Source organism: Dermochelys coriacea, chromosome 4 (genome assembly GCF_009764565.3).
Source record: "Dermochelys coriacea isolate rDerCor1 chromosome 4, rDerCor1.pri.v4, whole genome shotgun sequence".
Taxonomy (NCBI): Eukaryota; Metazoa; Chordata; order Testudines; family Dermochelyidae; genus Dermochelys; species Dermochelys coriacea.
The window spans coordinates 34,352,802-34,371,315 of NC_050071.1; the positions used below are offsets into that span (position 1 = coordinate 34,352,802).

At 43.0% G+C, this 18,514-nt stretch overlaps 1 protein-coding gene across 2 annotated transcripts in view; it reads left to right on the forward strand.

The window, feature by feature from the left end:
* The window catches only part of EGF (epidermal growth factor), an 89,219-nt gene that overhangs the window by 42,844 nt on the left and 27,861 nt on the right, over positions 1 to 18,514 (forward strand). For both annotated transcript variants that reach the window (XM_043513075.1, XM_038401050.2), the window contains exons 9-14: positions 2,982 to 3,104; positions 5,296 to 5,421; positions 7,762 to 7,898; positions 10,477 to 10,625; positions 12,228 to 12,332; positions 14,831 to 15,054. In XM_043513075.1, the coding sequence (XP_043369010.1) occupies positions 2,982 to 3,104; positions 5,296 to 5,421; positions 7,762 to 7,898; positions 10,477 to 10,625; positions 12,228 to 12,332; positions 14,831 to 15,054 (864 nt within the window). The remainder of the gene's footprint in view (positions 1 to 2,981; positions 3,105 to 5,295; positions 5,422 to 7,761; positions 7,899 to 10,476; positions 10,626 to 12,227; positions 12,333 to 14,830; positions 15,055 to 18,514) is intronic.

Sequence of the window (18,514 nt, forward strand, 5' to 3'; positions counted from 1 at the left end):
AGAAAGGCTCTGTCTGGCTGCACAGCTTGAGGACAGGGTTTCGGTGCAGTTCCTGGAACAGGAACGGTGGCTAAGGGAGAAGGAGAGAGCTCAGCAGAAAGAACGGTTTGAGCGGTTAATACCACTAAAAGCAACAAGAGTACTGGTTTCTGCTGTATGACCCACACCACAGTGTGAGTCCCCTGTGTGGAACCAAGAGATGCAGTCCAGAAAAAGCTTGAAAAACTCCATGGCTGGGTGGCCCAGGCATTTGGGCTCCATGAGTGGCTGAGCAAGGCAGGGGGTGCCTCCACCTCTCCCCGGTGCCAGGTGCATGGCAAATAGGAAAAGAAAGGAAAGGAGAATGGGGGCCCAAGGCACATGTAGTGGTAGGGAGTTTCTGTCTTGTATATGGTTTCACTGTTTGCACTTGTCCATGCACTTCTTGGTTTTGCTAAGGTTCTGTTGGTAGTGGTGAAGTAATGGCAGCTGGCCTGCCTGGCAATGGGTGAATGTTGTACTTTTTGAATGCATATTTATAAATAAATCTCTTTATTTTGTCAAGAAAGTTTATTGCTGTCACTGCATCACTTCATACACTTGTATTTAAAATAATAAAGGTTCACCTCTGACTTCACAAAGATTGCGAAGAGCACAGCAAGCCATAGTAATGCTCACAGCATTGATGACACTGGAATCCAAGAGTATGTAGAGATCTCCAACAGGATTTCACACTACCAAACGCATTCTGCAACTGCTCAGAGTGTAATCAATGCATCTTTTGCCAGGGCCTCTGGAGTCAGGTACAGTTTCATAAGCCAAGACAAAAGGGGGCATGCAGGGTCCCCTAGAATAACAGTGGGGACAATAATTCTGTTTATGACAATGTCATTTGGTGGGAATAGTGTACTAGCCTGTCCATGAATGCAGACTCCCAATGGGCAGAAAACCCTGGCATTATGAACTTTCCCAGTGCAGCCCCCTGTTGACATTCATAAATTCACCTCTGTGTCCACAAGGGCCTGCATAACAATGTAGTAGTACCCTTTGTGGTTTGTGTACTCCTTGAGGAGTGCAAACTATGGGCATATGAGTTGCATTAATGGCCCCAGTGCAGTTTGAAAACCCCATTCTCTCAAAGCCATCAATTACTTCAGGAATATCTTTTATGCCTGCCATCTTGGGATAAACCAGATGCCTGATTGCCTCATAAACCTTTGCCACAACTTTACCCACCGTTGACTTTCCAATACCAAACTGATTGGCAACGGATATATAGCATTCTGGGGTAGCCAGCTTCCAGTTATAGCAACCTGCTTTTGGACGGGCATTGGCTGCCCTCATGTGTCTTTACACTGAAGGATCAGGGCAAGCTGCTCACAGAGCTCTAGAAATGTAGCTTTCTTCATCCAAAAGTTCTGGATGCACTGCTGGTCATCTCAGGTCTGCATGATGATGTGGTCCTGCCTAATGAAAGCCAGTCTACATAGGGGGCTTCAGCAGCTATGCCAAGTGTCATGAGCAGCATCAGCCAGTTCGAGTCTGCCATGTCTGTGTCCTCTTCCATCATTAGCTCTGTCAGATGTCTTTGATGGGTCAGAAAGTGCTGCCAAAATGTCCACCTGAAACTCACAGAAGCTCTGCCTAAAGTGCAAGTAAGAGACGTTCTTCAAATGGCACCTCCTCCGTGTTGCTGGCTCTACTAGCTGGAGCGTACAGACCAAAATGGTGGCTCAGCAGAATGTGTGGGTTGGCTGTTCAAACTTCCTGTAATGTACAGGGTGGACAGTCGCGTTTTCTCACAGTACACCATCGTCAAAGGGCGAGAGCAGCCACATTTCAGGAGGGCACTAGGGAGTCTGGGATATGGTTGGTTTGACTCAGTTCTGCATGCTGCAGTGTGGATTCCAGAGTCCCAGGTTTGAACCCAAGTTAGAAAATTCTTAATGTAGGGTTGACAATCAGTGTAGTTGCTCAAGCCCTGGTTTCTGTAACCCAGGGTTCATTAACTTGCTAACCCTGAGCTTATATTGCAGTGTAGACCTACCCTTAGGGAACTTCTACACTGGAATAAAAGACCTGTGGCACTGCCGTGGCTGGCCTGGGTCAGCTGATTTAGGTTTGCAGGACTCAAGCTGTGTAGATGTCTGGGCTCAGGCTGGAGCCTTGGTTCTGGGATTCTCCCTCCTTGCCCAAATGTCTACATAGCAATTTTACAGCCCCGCAGCCTGAGCCAGCTAACCCAAGCCAGCCATGGGTGTTTAACTGCTGTGTAGACATACCTTTAGAGGCCCTAGCTGAGATTAGGGCTCCGTTGAGATAGGCACTGTGTGTACAGAAGTAAGAGATGGTCTCTGTCTGGAAAACCTTATGATCTAAGTTCCTGATTCATAAAGGTACTTAAGCACATGCCTAACTTGAAGAACATGAGTAATTCCCATTGACTTCAGTGCTTAAGTGCCTTTCTGAATTATGGTCTAACGGCAAAACAAAGAGTGTTGTCCCCATCGTATAAAGCACTTTACAGATGGAAAACTGAGGCACTTTGTGGATTAACTACTCATGATCACACAGGGAATACAGGGCAGATCTGGGAATTGTACCCGCATCTCCTAATTTCCAGTTCAGTGCCTTACCCATAAGACCATCCTTCTCTTCAGATGAGCCTTCCTCACAGTTTCAGAGCCCCTGCCCCTGTTCAATTGTTGGGTCAGTTTCACATGCAACAGGTGAGTGTGTCTTTAATTGCTGCTACTTTGCTGACACCACAGTAAAATTTCGGAAAGTTTAAAATTACAGGGTACATATTAACAGCGTCAGAGTACAGCAACTATTTCAACTTTCTCCTTCATTATACTTAATAGAGATTTTGAAAAGCAAATAGAAGTATTATCCTGGCTGTGTCCACACATGAATCTTTGTTGTGCCTGTTTAAAAATACTGATTAACCTTTGTCAAGTTAGTATGTGTTCTTAATCCTTTTCCTTTTCAAATTACTACAGAGCTTATTTCCTGTGAAAATAATCACACTGAATGCAGCCATGGTTGTCTTGAAACATCTAGAGGGCCTGTTTGCTTCTGTCCTGAGGGATCAGTGCTCAGAGTAGATGGCAAAACATGCTCAGGTAGGATTATTAACATTTTTCTTGCTTTAATGGGTGCTAAAGTCTGTGTTTATTGCGGGTGCTGAGCACTAAAGCTGGGTGATGGTGTTTCACACTAGCTTTGTGCAGCTGTGGATGACTGTGCAAGGCAGCTGAGAATCATGCTCTTTGATTGGATGTACACAACTCATCTGTACCAATAAACATTTCTTGCCAGCGGCATTTGAACCTCCTCAGGCCGTGTTCTGCTGGCCCTTTTTGTCAATGCTAATCTGGACGCTCCACAGATGTTTGTTCCGGAACACACACATTAATAATTTCCCCTTGGCAGAGTCTCTCAGCAGGTACAGCACAGAGAGTACAGCTCAAAAGTTGAACAGGGTGGTGGTGGGGATTAGCAGAGGTGACTTTGCAGTTTCCCGGATTCTGGGCTGTCTAACTTATGTCAGCCTTAGCTCAGCTGCCTATGGGCTGCTGTGAGGTCTGAATAGCTGGTAGTATAAAGCGTTTTTGTTACTTGCCCTCCACCGGCTCCCATTCCAAACATGTCTCCTACACCAAGGGCTGCAATGGACGGGACTGTGTAGGACTCCTTTGCTGGCCCTGTGAAGTTTTGGTGTCACAGGAATTCCCCCAGGGCAATTGGGGTCTCTTTACAGCTCCTCCATATTTTGGAGTGTTATAGGAGTCATGATCTAAGAAGGGTCAAGGGGGTGGGGATAGTTTTAGTCAGTGTGGCTCAGTTGAGTCAATTTATGTAGCCAATGGGTATGTCTACACTGCAGCTGGGTGTGTGCCTTTGACCAGAAGTTGGCAAACTACAGCCTGCGGGCCACATCTGGCACATGGGTCCCTCCTGCCTGGCCCTGAGCTCCCAGCCGGGGAGGCTAGCCCTCTGCCCCCCACTGCTGTTCCCCCTCCCCCGCAGTTATGCTGCCACATGGGCAGCGCTCTGGGTGGTGCGGCAGCATCTCTGGCTCCGGCCAGGTGGTGTGGCTGCCAGACATACTGCTCTGAGTGGCATGGTAAGAGGGCTGGGGCTGGGGGTCCCAGGGGGCAGTTGGGGACAGGGAGCTGGGGGCGGTTGGATAGGTGTGGGAATCCCGGGGGGCCTGTCAGTGGGCAGTTGGATGGGTCGTGGTTCTGGGGGGGCAGTCAGGGGATGGGGAACGGGGGGGGTTGGATAGGCGTGGGAGTCCCAGGGAGCCTGTCAAGGGGCAGGAGTGTGGATAGGGGTCGGGGCAGTCAGGGGGCAGAGGGGGTTGGATAGGGACTGGGGGTCCAGGGAGGGGACTACCAAGGGATAAGGAGCAGGGGGGTTAGATGGGTCAGGGATTCTGAGGGAGGCAGTCGGGGGCGGGAAGTGGGAGGGGATGGATGGGGATGGGGCCAGGCTGTTTGGGGAGGCACAGCCTTCCCTACCTGACCCTCCACACAGTTTTGCAACCCCAATGTAGCCCTTGGGCCAAAAAGTTTGCCCACCCCTGCTTTGGACATTTGTGGCACAGGTAGTGGCTTGGTCTAGCTGCTCAAGTACAAGACCAACTAACCCCCTCAGTCTGTCCTCAGGTGGCTGGCATGTGCTGCAACATCCACCCAGGTATTTTTATCACGCTAGCTCGTGTGGAGGAATGGTCTCTTTTGGTGTGGGTAGTGCTGTGCAGTGATTTATTTTTTTTAAATCTAGTAAATCATTTGCACTCTTCATTTTCCCAACAAGGTGGCATAAGCTTAGAAAATGAAACATGATGTTCTTGTCTGTCAAGTTAGAAGATCAATGGGTTTCATTGCTTAATTACCCTAACCCATTTCACCTTCTGGTGAGAGAATGGCTTTAATTTGCTGTACCACGGTATGAAGCACAGATATTCAGTGTCTGATGGAAGTCGTTACTTTCTGTAGATTTGACTAGAGTTCTCTTGAGTAAAATAAGATGACTTAAATAATCAACACGTGCAAACTCTGTTCATATGTCTTACTGCCCCTGTTGTAAATCTTCAAGAGAAGATGTAACAGAAGGAGCTGATCATGTTCACCCAGGTTCATGTTAACCTTTGGCCTTTAACAATAATGCTGAAAATCTCTGGCAACAATAAAATCTATCTCCTAGTTGAAATCACAGTTGTATGGGTTGTTCTGTTGCTGATACTTGTGATTTTATGGTGTTTTATATTATAACTACAGTTTAATTCTTAAAAATGCTCTGTTTAAGGTTGTACATCTCTGGATAATGGTGGATGTAGCCAGATTTGTACCTATTTAAGTCCATCTTCCTGGGAGTGTGGTTGTTTTCCTGGATATAAACTGCAGGGGGATAAAAGACACTGCACTGCTATAGGTCAGTATTGAAGTATTCCTGGATATTCCTGGCCATATAACAAGAAAGTTATAACAACTTTTAAAGGAGATTGGGTATTTTGGATCACTCTTTAACATTTTTTAATTCATTGGAATGAATTTGTGGAATATTGGTAGTTTGGGAAAATAAAACATGGTGAAATATGTTACAACGTACATAACTACATAATTCAGTCTCCCTTGCAACAGATTGTTTCTTTTAGTCAACTTCAGTAGTTTGAGGGGCCCCATCCTGCATTGTGTAGCATGGGGGAGGGGATTGTTGTGTCTCAGAAGTAAATAGGGAGCCGTGTGTGCAGCAGTCTGCTGATGTGCTACATGATGCAGGATTGGGGTCTAGGATTTTATATGTGAGGGCTGGGCAAGGCATGGCCAGCTGAGGGCCCTCTATTGCATAAGTGATTTTCACCACTGATCCAAAAAAGCCCAAGTTTGTTACATGTACGTCCCAGTGCAAGGCCCATCTATTTGGGGTGAGGATAGTGGTGGTGGGCAGATAGTAGATTGGTTTTTGGAGTGAATTTTTACTTTTAGATTTTTGTCAGTGTTAGATGTTATGTTATACATATGCCCAGAGAGGTTGTACTTGATGCATTTTATAAATAAATACAAATAAAATTTTTTATTTTATACATTTTATAAATTTAAAAATGAATAAGTTGCATTGTCAAACACCAAGCATATGACAATGTGCACATCTGCACTGTGCAGTTTTACTCCGTGCATGTCAATACCAATCTGCAGTCTTTGCTATTACAGCACAAAGCTCCTTATGCTCCCTCACTGTCAAGTGAACTGGATTGTATGGTGGTGTTGTGATGTACACTTTATACGAGGAAAGATTTTCTTGTGGCTGAGTTGCTGGACTGGCACTGAAGAGATGTGGGTTCAATTTCTGCCTCTGCCACAGACTCTGTGTGCCCTTGGGCCGATGACAGGGCTCTGATCCTGCAAATACTTACATATGTTTACTTTTACTCTCCTGTGTAGTGGAAAGCATGTACATGCTTGCAGGATCAGGACCTAAAGCTCTGTGCCTCAGTTTCCCCACCCTTCCTTTCATCCTTTGTCATTCACTATTTCCATTTAGATTATAAATTCTTTGGAGCAGAAAGTCTCTCTTACAACTTGGTTGTATAGTGCCTCACACAATGGTGCCCTAATCTCTCTTGTAGCCTCTGGGCAATATTGGAAAGCAAATGACGGCAGCAGCAATAATTAATTTATGTGGGGGGGGGGATTAATTGAAACTGTCAGACTAACTTCATTGGTGAAGTAAGTGAGATTTAAGTCAAGGACCCAAGGGTGAAAGGCTAGCTCAATAAACTAAACGGGTAGGTGTACCCATGCTAGCTTTAATTTAGTTAGCATGGCTAAAAAGAGCAATGAAGATGCAGTGGCACAGACACCAGTGTGTGCTAGCAAAGCAAATATGTACCCAGAGTTCTGGGCAGACTTGTACAGTCTGCTCTGAAATCCATGTGCTAGCTAGGTTAAAGCTAGCATGAGTATGCCTACTTTTGGTTGCTGTGTTGAAGTGCTGATAGCGGTTCCCACAATATGGGCTGTGGGGGAAGGAGGGAGTGTGGCTTTCAGTCTATGTTCTCAAAAAAGAAAAGGAGATCTTGTGGCACCTTAGAGACTAACAAATTTATTTGAGCATAAGCTTTCGTGATCTACAGCTCACTTTATCGGATGCATTTCCACCAAATGAATCCAATGAAGTGAGCTGTAGCTCACGAAAGCTTATGCTCAAATAAATTTGTTAGTCTCTAAGGTGCCACAAGTACTCCCTTTTTCTTTTTTGTGAATACAGACTAACACGGCTGCTACTTTGAAACCAGTCTATGTTCTGTATTTTAACACTTCCCTTTCTGTTTCTATGTTAAATAAAAGACATCATGATTCAGCTTGTGTATACCTGGGCCCAGACTTTCAGTTTTTCCTGAGACAAAACTTCTATTGACTTTTAAGGGACTTTGCCTGAGGAAAGAACTAAGTAAGGACTTCATGATTTGCCCTGTGCATGTCCAGCATATCTATGCAGTCAGCTGTGCAGAAGAGTTAAGTGCCAGTTTAAAATTTAGCAATAAAAGGAAAAGAGGCAATTGCTTTCAGTGATAGACAATTAACTTTTTCCTTCTTCATCAATGAGATCTTGTTGATGTTGAACTTTGATTAAGATGAGGGAAACAAAAGAGCAAGGAGAGACAGAGAGGAGAAATGTGCACTCTAATTGCTTTTTCACACATAAAGCATTTTATCTACAGATTACTTTGGGCCTAGAAGAATTAACATGCATGCAAAATTTCATTAACAGGCCCCAGGCCATTTTTGTTATTTGCAAATGGCCAGGACATCCGCCGCATCAGTTTTGATGGAACAGATTACACAAGTTTACTCGACTGGCAGATGGGAATAGTTTTAGCACTGGACTATGACCCAGTTGAAAGTAAGGTAAGGCATTAAAAATGAGAAGATTTTGAAGTGTTGTGAGGACAAATGGATTGTGCTTCCTTGTACCTTAACCTTTTTGCTGCCAATGATCCAGATTACATGCTGTGCTGCTATTATTCCGTTGAATGTCCAGTAACACAGTTGGTATGGTGTTCTGTCACGAGTAGGATGATAAACACAAGCCCACCGGTTAAATTTGACCCTTCAGTTCTGTCTCTTAGTTTAATGTGGTCCATATGCCAAAATGGCTGGATTTCCCATATAGTTTTAAGCATGACTACAAAGAGATACCGTGGGTCTCTTATATTGGACCAACTTCTGTTTGTGAAAAAGATGCTGTATAAAACAAAAACATTTGTGTAATCAATTGATTTCTCACTTTAAACTTCAGAATCATTTCCTGGAAATATATCAGGTGCTTTTATTGAAGGATCCTAGAAAATCAAGGCATCTTTACTACTGATACATATCAAAACCCATACAATATGTAGAGGCTCTTTTAACAAGCATTGCACCCAATTCTCCTAGTAGCATTAAACCAACCTTCTGCAAATGTGGCGAGCTTGTTAGCCTTACAGAATGTGTTCCTGATTCTGCCTGGTGTTCCTTCTGGACCCAGGAGCCAGCCCACATGGAGCAGCTTGCCAGATTAGAGCCAGTGAGTTCTGCCTCATCCCAGTGCTCTAAGCTTGGTGAATTTGGAAGAGGGGTAGTCGAATGCTGCTTTGTTAAGCCTTGTATAACAGACAGTTTTCTCCTTATAATGAGACTTATCTCCACTGTTCTCTAAGATGATGCAGTATGCTCAAGTTTATCTGAATACCATGGGGGACGCAGATTTTATTTGGATAATTGGGAGCTCAGATAAATGAGAGGGCGGCTTCTCGCCCCAGTTCCCCAGTGGGTCTTCCTTGCTGTCAGAAACAGCTAGACAGGGTATAGACATTGCTGTTGTCAAAGCACGTGGGCAGTAACAACAAGGCAGCAGACTCTGTAGCACCTGGCTCCTGTGACTGCTTGGCTTGGTGGGCACATGCCCCAGCATTACTTCCTAGGAGCAGCATGGAGGCCGTGCAGAAGAGGGAGCTGGGCACCTCTGTGCTGCATCGGTCAGGGCCAGAGCTATAACACTGCCCCAGTGAAGAGTAACTCCATGGCAGAGGTGAGAGGAGGCAGTGAGGGGGAAGTGGAGGTGCATGTAGGCAGCTGGGCACAGGTGGCAGGGGGTTTCCCTAGGAGGGTTGCAAGGTGGCAACTGAGCAGGGGGTCTCACTGGAGGGTTGCATGCTGGCAGCGGCATGGAGGGCTAACTGGGAGATTGCACACAGGCTGCTGGTTTGGGGTAGGGTTGCCAAATGTCTAATCACACAAACCCAAACACCTCTGCGCTGCCCCTTCTCCGAGGCCCTGCCCCGCTCACTCCATTCCCCCCACCCTCACTTACTTTCACCGGCTTGATGCATGGGTTGTGGTGCGAGAGGGGTTGCAGGCTCTGGGCTGGGGCTGAGGGGTTCGGTGGGAGGTGGCTTCAGGCTGAGCTTGGACCAGCGGGTTGGGGTACAGGAGAGGGTGTGGATTCTGGTAGGGAATTTGGGTGCTGGAGGGGGCTCAGGGCTGGGGCAGGGAGTTGGGGTGCGAGACGGGGTGAGGGTGGCTCGGTCGGTTCTTGGTCAGCCACGCAGTGGGGCTAAGGCCCGCTCCGTGTGGCACGGGGTCAGGCGCTGCCAGACTTTTAGTAGCCTAAAATCTCCCGGTTTGGCTGCAGTAGCTTCCAGGAGATAGAGACTACTTCTTTCAAGCAAAATACCCATTGAAGTTAGTGAGAGTTTGCCTGAGTTGAGTTTTTAAAGGCTCAAGAAAAATCTACAGTCAGCACAAAGGCATTAATGTTGTTGTTAGCATTTGCAGTGAAGTTTTAGTGTTATTTTGTATGCTGTTTTGCAGTTCAAGATACAATTCTCTGCTGATACCACCTCCTACGAATGGTGGTAACCATAACTCTAGACAGTGGAGAATTTCAAATTTTGTCTAAGACCTTGCAAGGTTCTCTGTGTAGGCCAGACTGTTGTGCCTGTCTGCAGCCCCATTAGAGTTGAGTCCTGGAACACCTGCAGGACAGGGCCTGTTGTTTAAGAAAAGAACAAAGACAAATGTGAAAAGAGGTGGAACAGGAGGAAATTATATCCATCCCCCTCCACACACATGCTTTCATGTACTTAAATGATCTGGCTGCTAAATATGAACACATTTCTTTCTGCCTCCTCCTTCTGTTGTTTCATGGGCTGTGTTCCACTTTAGGAGGTTGCTGTGTAAAAGAGAACCTTAGGTTACTGAGGAGGTGGTATGTAGGGCAGCTAGGATTTATTGCTAAGCATGCTCAGCCTGCAGAAGTCATTCTGGTTGAAGATAAGTGCCTGTTTGTTTGATCAATAATCACAGGATACTGGTTTATAAATAAGTGAATAGGGATTTTTCCAAAAAGAAAATTCATAGTCAGAGATGAAACAGTAAGATCAGGAAAACTAGACAGAAATGATCTGTGAAATAGCTGAAAATAATTCTTGTTTCCTCTTAACAGATTTATTTTGCACACACAGCCTTGAAATGGATAGAACGAGCTGATCTGGATGGCTCAAATCGTGAAAAAATTATTTGTGAAACTATAGATATACCTGAAGGTCTTGCTGTGGACTGGATTAACCGTAAATTGTATTGGACAGACAGAGGGTATGCTCTTCTCTCTGCACTGATGCCAGAGCACATATAACATTGTCATAAGATATATGGAATAACTGAACTGTAATGTGGGAATAATTGAGATGTTACTTTAAACATAGTAGTGTTTTATCAAGTGATTGAAAGTCATTACCGACTAAAAGCTTAGCATCTGAAAATCAATGTCAAGGTGTGTAAAAAATGTGAAAGGGTGTAAAGAAAGAACAATTCTCTGTGATTCTGATATTGTACTTCTAGTACAGACAAAATTCCCACTGATTTCAGCAGGAGATTTGTCTTTGTGAGGACCAGGTGATCAGGCTCAATTGCAATGAATGTAGAATATGTGCTGCATATAAGCTCATGAACATTGTATACTATACACATGACACATCTTGGACATAGCACAGAACCATTGTCTCCTTAATCACAGACCTCCTTGAGTTAAAGGAGACTCTTTGTTAACTCACTGTCATAGAAAGGATTATGTCCTCTTTGTGGCTTAGTCACTAGTGGATAATATGATCACACATCTGAGCCAGCACATCACACTATTCACGGAGGGGAAAAAAAAGCCCATCTTTGGCAAAAAGGCAGTGTTGGATTAGAGCAACACCCTAGTGGTTATATGAAATATGAAGGATGGCTACATAGCATGACCAACATTTTACTAGACAATAAAAAGTGATTCTGAATATGCAGATCATCTTACTACTGTATGTGCTGTACTCTGAATTGCACCTTCCTCACTCTGTGATGTATATACCCAGGCTATTTTTGTTTGTGAACTGTCTGGAAAATATGTGGATCAACTTCCTGTATAAAAAATTAGTAAAGTTCCTATACCCTTCCTTCAGAAGATATCCAGAAGTTCATGGATGGATTTGTACCTTTCACACATTCTGAGCCACTGCTTTTTTTTCTCCCATGCCTACATTTCTCCTTCCATTCTGACACTGCTGGCTCTTTTTGAGTCAGCTAGGAATGGAAGGATGTAGGTTTCCCTTCAGTCAGATGTTAATACTATTCTGACATTTGTTCCCCTGGATAACGTTTATGAGAGTAAAGTTTCTGCAATCTTTTCTGGATAAAATACAGGACTGGGAGTCAGGCCATCTTTTTCTGTGTTTGCTTGGACACCACTCTGACTCAATTTCACTGTCTGTAGAGTGAGGATAATGATATGTACCTGTCTTTGTAAAGTGCTTTGAGATCTATGGATGAAAAGTGCTGTATACAAGAAAAGTATTCATTACTTTTGTCCTTTAACACTTTTCCTCATTCAGGAGCTTATTCTCCCCTTGATTCCAATTAATGTTCTTAATAAACCGACATCCAATTCTCTACCTACCTGAAAAATGTAGTTTGATTTCCTGCCGAGAAATCAATTTCCTGCCATCATTCTCTTGGACCAGATAATGGAGCTATGACATGAATGATTAAAACAATGGGCCAGTCAGTGCTGGCAAGATTAGCTTCTGTATTTGAAATGCCATTCATTACACTTTATGGTCAGCTAAAGAAAATGACAGTTTAAAACTCAGTGAGTATATTTTGCTAAAAAAGGGAATGAAGATAACAGTAATGGCTCAAATTGTGTCCTATATATTGCAGGAAGTCTTACATTGGGAGAAGTGAGTTGAACGGAATGCACAGAGAAATGATCATCAAGGAGGACATCTTCCAGCCCCGAGGAATTGCTGTTCACCCACAAGCTAAGTAAGAAGTAATAGATACTATTGATCTAAGAGTAGGTGGTGAGGAAGGTAAATATTAAAGCTTTTTTCCCCCTTCTCTAATTAGGACACCAGTGTTCAGGTCCTGCCTTTTTCCCACCTAAATTGAGATTGTTGATCTCATCCTAGGATACTTGTCCACTTCTCACTGTTGGAAGTGGACTGCCCAGTGAAGCAGTAATTGGGTGTGTTGAGAGTGAAGATTGATGGAGTTGAGTGATAGAAGTTTGCAGAGCTCCTGCCATCACTTGGCTCTACCCAGTTCTGTCAATTCTTCATCAATCAGCACCCAATTCACCTTGGAACGGGAAGAAAGCAGTAGATGACTTTTTTCTTCTTCAAGTAACTATGACTTTTATTGTAAGGACACACATTTGCCTTTGGGACACACTGTGACCACACATGCCATCTCTCTGTTTTTGTGTGGGTGGGCAGCTGTAGCAATAGGAATCTAGAAGAAGGTTTTAAAAATACTTATGGCTTCTTTTTCACTTTCCTGCCATTGTTAGTTGAGGAATAATTACAGGAATTATGTTGTTATTATACGTTTTATACAATTATCACCTGGCACCGGGGATAAATTGTATATAAATAAAACTAAGCTATATTTATAGTTAAAGTCACCCTCACTGGTAAATGTTATTAGTTAAAAAGGATTGTATCTTTTGCAGGACACTATATGCTGAGCTTTGAAAGTAATTTTTCCTTTTCACCAGGGAAGGAATATTATTGCAGTTATCGTATTCACGTTTAAGTAACATTGCAGTCTTTGAAGTCGTATCCACAATAATCTACTGGATGTGAAGGTGCACGAGTATAAACATATATCTGCACTTGTATCTTAACTATATATCTGGTGCTGCATACATAATATGTTGATAGGGACATTAGCACCACCAAGCGATAGATTAGGGTTATTGGTGAAATCCTGGCCTTATTGAAGTTAATGGACTCCCAGGGACTTTATTTGGGCCAGGATTTCACCCTGTCTGTAAAAGGATGGTTTCTAAAACCTGAATTAGTGATGCAGATTTTTTCGGAGTCATTTTGATGTCAGGTCTGTTTATCCTGCAGGGAAGTGCACTATAATTACTGCTGAGTGAAAAGAGTAGGCGGACCTTGTTAACCCCATCCAGGAATTAAAAGATTTTGGAAAGTGGCAATGGAACAAGGGTATGGAACACAGAGGGTCTCTAGGGAAAACACTTAGGAATACCTGAGTTTGGGAAGCTAGTTATAAGTTATCAATGGCAATAAAGTAAAATCTCAAATTGAAAGTAAGATTGACCTATGTATAGTGTGTCACAGAATGTCGGAGTTTTATGGTCTAGTTCCTGAAAAAGTAGGCAGAAGTCCAGGCGAGTTTTGACTACTGTTGACAAGATGATTATTTTTGAAACAGTAACTGATGAATCACTGTTTAAAGTTGAAGCAAAAGATGTATTGGGGAGGGAAGGATATGGTGGGGTGTGGAATTAGAACCTAGTGAAAATGTCCCTGTTAAGAAGTTAAAGGCTAAAGAAACAACAAAGGACTATGGTAGTTTCCATGATGGTAAAGGTCAGTATTAAAGGTGAAATTCAAAGTCAAACAAGAGTATTAAGAATATTGTGGGACAGATGATACTCTCCATTAGCAGTCCTTTGATGACAGAGGAACTGCTAGTAGGAAGGCTAGTAGGATTTGGGGCCTATATAAGTACATTTAACAAAGGCAGATAACTTGGCCAAATTCATCCTTTGATGTCACTCCACTGAAGTCACTGGGATTACACCAAGGAAATTCTGAGGCCCCAAAATGGTTAGTGATTCTGCATGCCTTAATTTTTAAGAGCCCAACTTGAGTCACTTTAAAGGGGCCTGATTTTCAGAAAATGTTGAGCCCTCAACCTCTGAAAATCAGGCTTCTTTATGCTATCTCGGTTGGGCACCCATAAACTGAGCATCAAGAATCTTTACTTAGTTTGAAAAATTTGGGACAGGGCTCATTATTGGTTTCTTTTAATATATAAAACAAAACAGAAGAAAATAATTTCCTTGCTGACTTGCTTACAGAGATGTGCATTCAGGATTTCATGTGTGCCCTGTAACAGCTGTTGCTATCACAATGCCTAACGCAGCAATCCCTCCATTATTATAGAGTGTTATAGTATTATCATCTGTTGCAAGGGAAACGCAGAACCTTAAACTCGGTAAGAAGCAGATGAAGGAAATGTTTCTTCAAAGATTTTATTTTAAACTGCAAAAATGGAATTTTGTTCATAACTACACATATATTTAATATAATGATTTGGGATCTTAAAACAATTTTTAAAAGATCAGTATTCTAAGTATTTGTTTTGAGGATAGGTGCCTTATGTATTGTCCGCCATGTGCCTGACTTGCTACAGTCAGTCTGCCATGAAAGAATTCTCCAGAACAAGATAAATGTGAAGGGAAAACATATTTGCTTACTGACTTCTTTGTGTTTTATTCACTAAAGGAGATTATTCTGGACCGACTTGGGGGTCAACCCACGGATCGAAAGTGCTTCCCTACAAGGCATTGATCGTCTGATTATAGCTAGCACTGACCTGGTTTGGCCCAGTGGAATAACTGTTGACTGCTTAGCTGACAAGTTGTACTGGTGTGATGCTAAACAGTCTGTTATTGAAACTGCAAGTCTGGATGGTTCTAAACGCCGAATACTTACACAGAATGATGTAGGTGAGGTTTTGGGGTTGATGATTACTTGTTATGTATATCTGTCTCTGTGTGTATGTGAATCTGAATTATGGGCCAGATTCTTCACTGATTTACGTCCTGTGTAGCTCCATTGAGGTTAATGGGATTGTAGTAGGTAAGTCAATGCAGAATTTAGTATATTCAGCAACACCTGTACTAGAGACAAGACATATTAATCACCCTCTAGTTGTAAGAGACCACCCCAAATCTATTGCACAGAGTTCCATGCTGCCTTCCCTAGAAGATCTATCCCATTAAGAGAATGATATGTACCTTGAGTTATTGCTTCACTGCATACATACATCAGTGGAGTTACACCTATGTAAATGAGAGGAAAAAACAGGCCTTTAGATTTTAAACTCTTTGTATCAAGGACTATGTCTATACAGTCTTCAATATGCAGACATCTCTAAATACATAATACACGCATTGCGAGCAATGGAAAGGATGATCTTTGCAAGATGCTGGTGGCTATTACTGCTCAGCCTTGCTGTGATTTGAGATGTGAAGATCACCTTGAGAGCTAGAACAGAAGCCTCAGCATAGGATAACTGATAGTCTAACACATTTAGAACAAACCACATTTTAGTGTGTGTTTGTGTGTGTATACAGAGCAGTGATTGCCCTTGGACACTGTCACATTGTTGACAACATATATTTTGTAATTGTGTAGTCAGTCTACAGCAGTGTGGCCCAAAAGGCAGGTCATGGATCAATTGAGGACTGCCGTCTGGGTTCAAATAGACCTCCATGTATAATGACCACACTATCACCGTATTGTGGTAGTGTTGTTCTGCCAGAGACCACATTACGCAGCCATTTCATAGTACTAGGCTGCTCTTTTTCCCTGGTGTGGCTTGTGTTGCTTCTTCTATGCCAGATTTCCCATCACTGATGTGCAGGGCTGCCTGCAAAGATAGGAGGACTCTCCAGTCCCTTGGGTACTAATACGGTTGAATGGAGTGCCCTTCTAGCATTCCTTTCCCCTCTTCCTGCCCCACAGTGCTACTCTGGCCTGTCATTCTTCTTTGTCCCCTCTGTGATAGGTTTGACAGTGAAAAGTACAAACTGTGGTAAACTCCACTTTGCAGCTGAGTCAGGCAGGCTGAGCTGCAAAGAAAAACCTTACAACCTGTTTCAGAGTAGCAGCTGTGTTAGTCTGCATCTCTTGGGGAGCAAAAGAGAGGACGAGAGAAAGGAACATCAGAGGAGAGTGGAGGAAAAGATATGGATCTGAGACTATGGTGTGTGTATTGGGAGACAGAGAGGTGACATCAGACATGACAGTGTGTTTAGGATGGTGAGCATCAGACTTATGCATTGGAAGGGGGAAAGAGATACAGAGTGACATCCTGGTCCTGTTGAAGTCAACAAGAATTTTGCCCTTGACTTCAGTAGGGCAAGCATTTCACTCTTGGTGTTTTATGGCTTAAAAATGGGACCAAGGGAGGGTTGTCTAAAAATTAATTTTCTTTCTCTCCGGTTTATTTGGAGTTTTTGGTTTTTTTTTAAATTCTCTTTCTTAAAATGTGTGGTCTGAGAAAGTCTGTGTGAAGTATGATATGTATATAATTGTATATTATTTTTAAATGACATATTTTGACAAACGCTCAGCTGGACTCATGAACATTTTAAGATTAAAACATTGTACCCTGGACAAATATAACTTCAAACCTTCCCAAAGGTATCTAAATACCTTATACATTCTTTGGGTAAGTATGCATTCTTATTGCATGGGTGCCATCTAGTGTTGCTGTTGTTACAGGTCATATGTGAATAATGAGTAGAATGTATGGGCATCTGGTGACAGCTGCATGTGAGGCAGGAGATTAGGTTTTCTTAGATTTTTTCCCATCATTATGACCGTTTTGTACTTTGAGTAAAAACAAAGATGCGAGCATCTGTTCTAGGGGACCAACAGTAAAGGTCTCTGTTTATACAGTCTCTATTGGGTTTGGAGATGCATAGTAATGGTAGTCATGGTAGAAACATAGTCCTGCTTCTACATGATTCTTGTAGGATGGATCCTTATTTCTTATTTTTAATTTTATTGGATCATTTCCCACTTTTATTTTTGATTTTTAAGTTGTAGTTAAGTATAAGTGAAAACTGTGAAGGCTAAACTACTGATGTCCCCATTGGGATGGGAGGATTGTGGTCGTCCAGGTGCAGGTTATGAGTAATAAAATAATTCACTATTTGGATGAAGACATTATCCAGGATGTTGGCTAGTTACTCAAACTTCACGGAATGAAATAAGAAGAGAATCAGGCCAAGGGAGTAAGCCTGATGCGGAAGACTTCAGGATATATGCTCATGGGATAGAAAAGAATTCCTAAATCCCATACAACATTTAAGAAAAAGTAAACAGTCTTGTCCACATAGGAACATTTCTTTGATATAAATTGAAGTGTGAAATGAAACCAGAATGGTTATACTGGTTAAAAACCCCTGTGTGGACACACTAATTCTGGTATAAAAGTGGTTTTTTTTTTTTTAGTTTAGCTGATGACACTTGGGAAGGAGATTAAGCTAAACTGAAAGAAAGACACATTTATCCTGGAATAAGTGTCCAAATGTGGGTGGTATAACTGGTAATATTTTTCTCATATAGACAGTGTTTTTCCAGTTGTAAATTGCGTTACTACAGGAAATACCTGTCACTCAACAGGAATGCCTGATGCTACAGGCTGATAAAATAGGGCAAATATCCAAACTCTGACAAGAGTTTAGTGTTCCCTCCAAAAGCAGCTAAAAATATATGCAGGTCCAGTACATGTGATCTGTCTGTGGGTGCACTGAGGAGAGGAATACTTGTCTAAATGTATAGGCCCATAGCAACCTAACAATAATCTCTAACTCTGACACTGATACTCAAATAGCCAGAATTAGACAGCATAGATTTCTTTTAAAAATCTATACAACAGTACTTGGCATCCTTAACTCTGAACTGCCATGCTTGTGTTTTGAAATCATCCCCTTATTCCAATCTGAAAATTTAAGCATATGTTCCATTACCAGTAGAGACCTGCATGGATACAAAATGTATCTCCGGGGATATACATTGGTATCAGGGCTCTGCTGGGAACCACAATAATGAAAGCAGTAGCCTGTGGTGCTGTCACTCCCAGGAGCCGGTGCCTTGTGCTGGCAGCTCCTCTGGCGTGACTGTACTGCCCCCAGCTCCGCCACAGCCCCGCCCACTGGGGCAGGCACCAGGCTCACCCGCAGCTGTCTCTGGTCGTGCTAATGCATTGGGCAGGGCTAGGGGCGATACAGATATGCTGGAGGAGCTCTGGGTACAGGGCACTGGCTCCTGAGAGTGGCGGCCTGACAGGCTACTGCTTTTGCTGCTCTGGTTCCCGGTAGTGCCCTGCAGCTCTGCGGATAATGATTTATATCTGCCGATATCTGCATCTGCAAATATAAATTTTGTATCCAT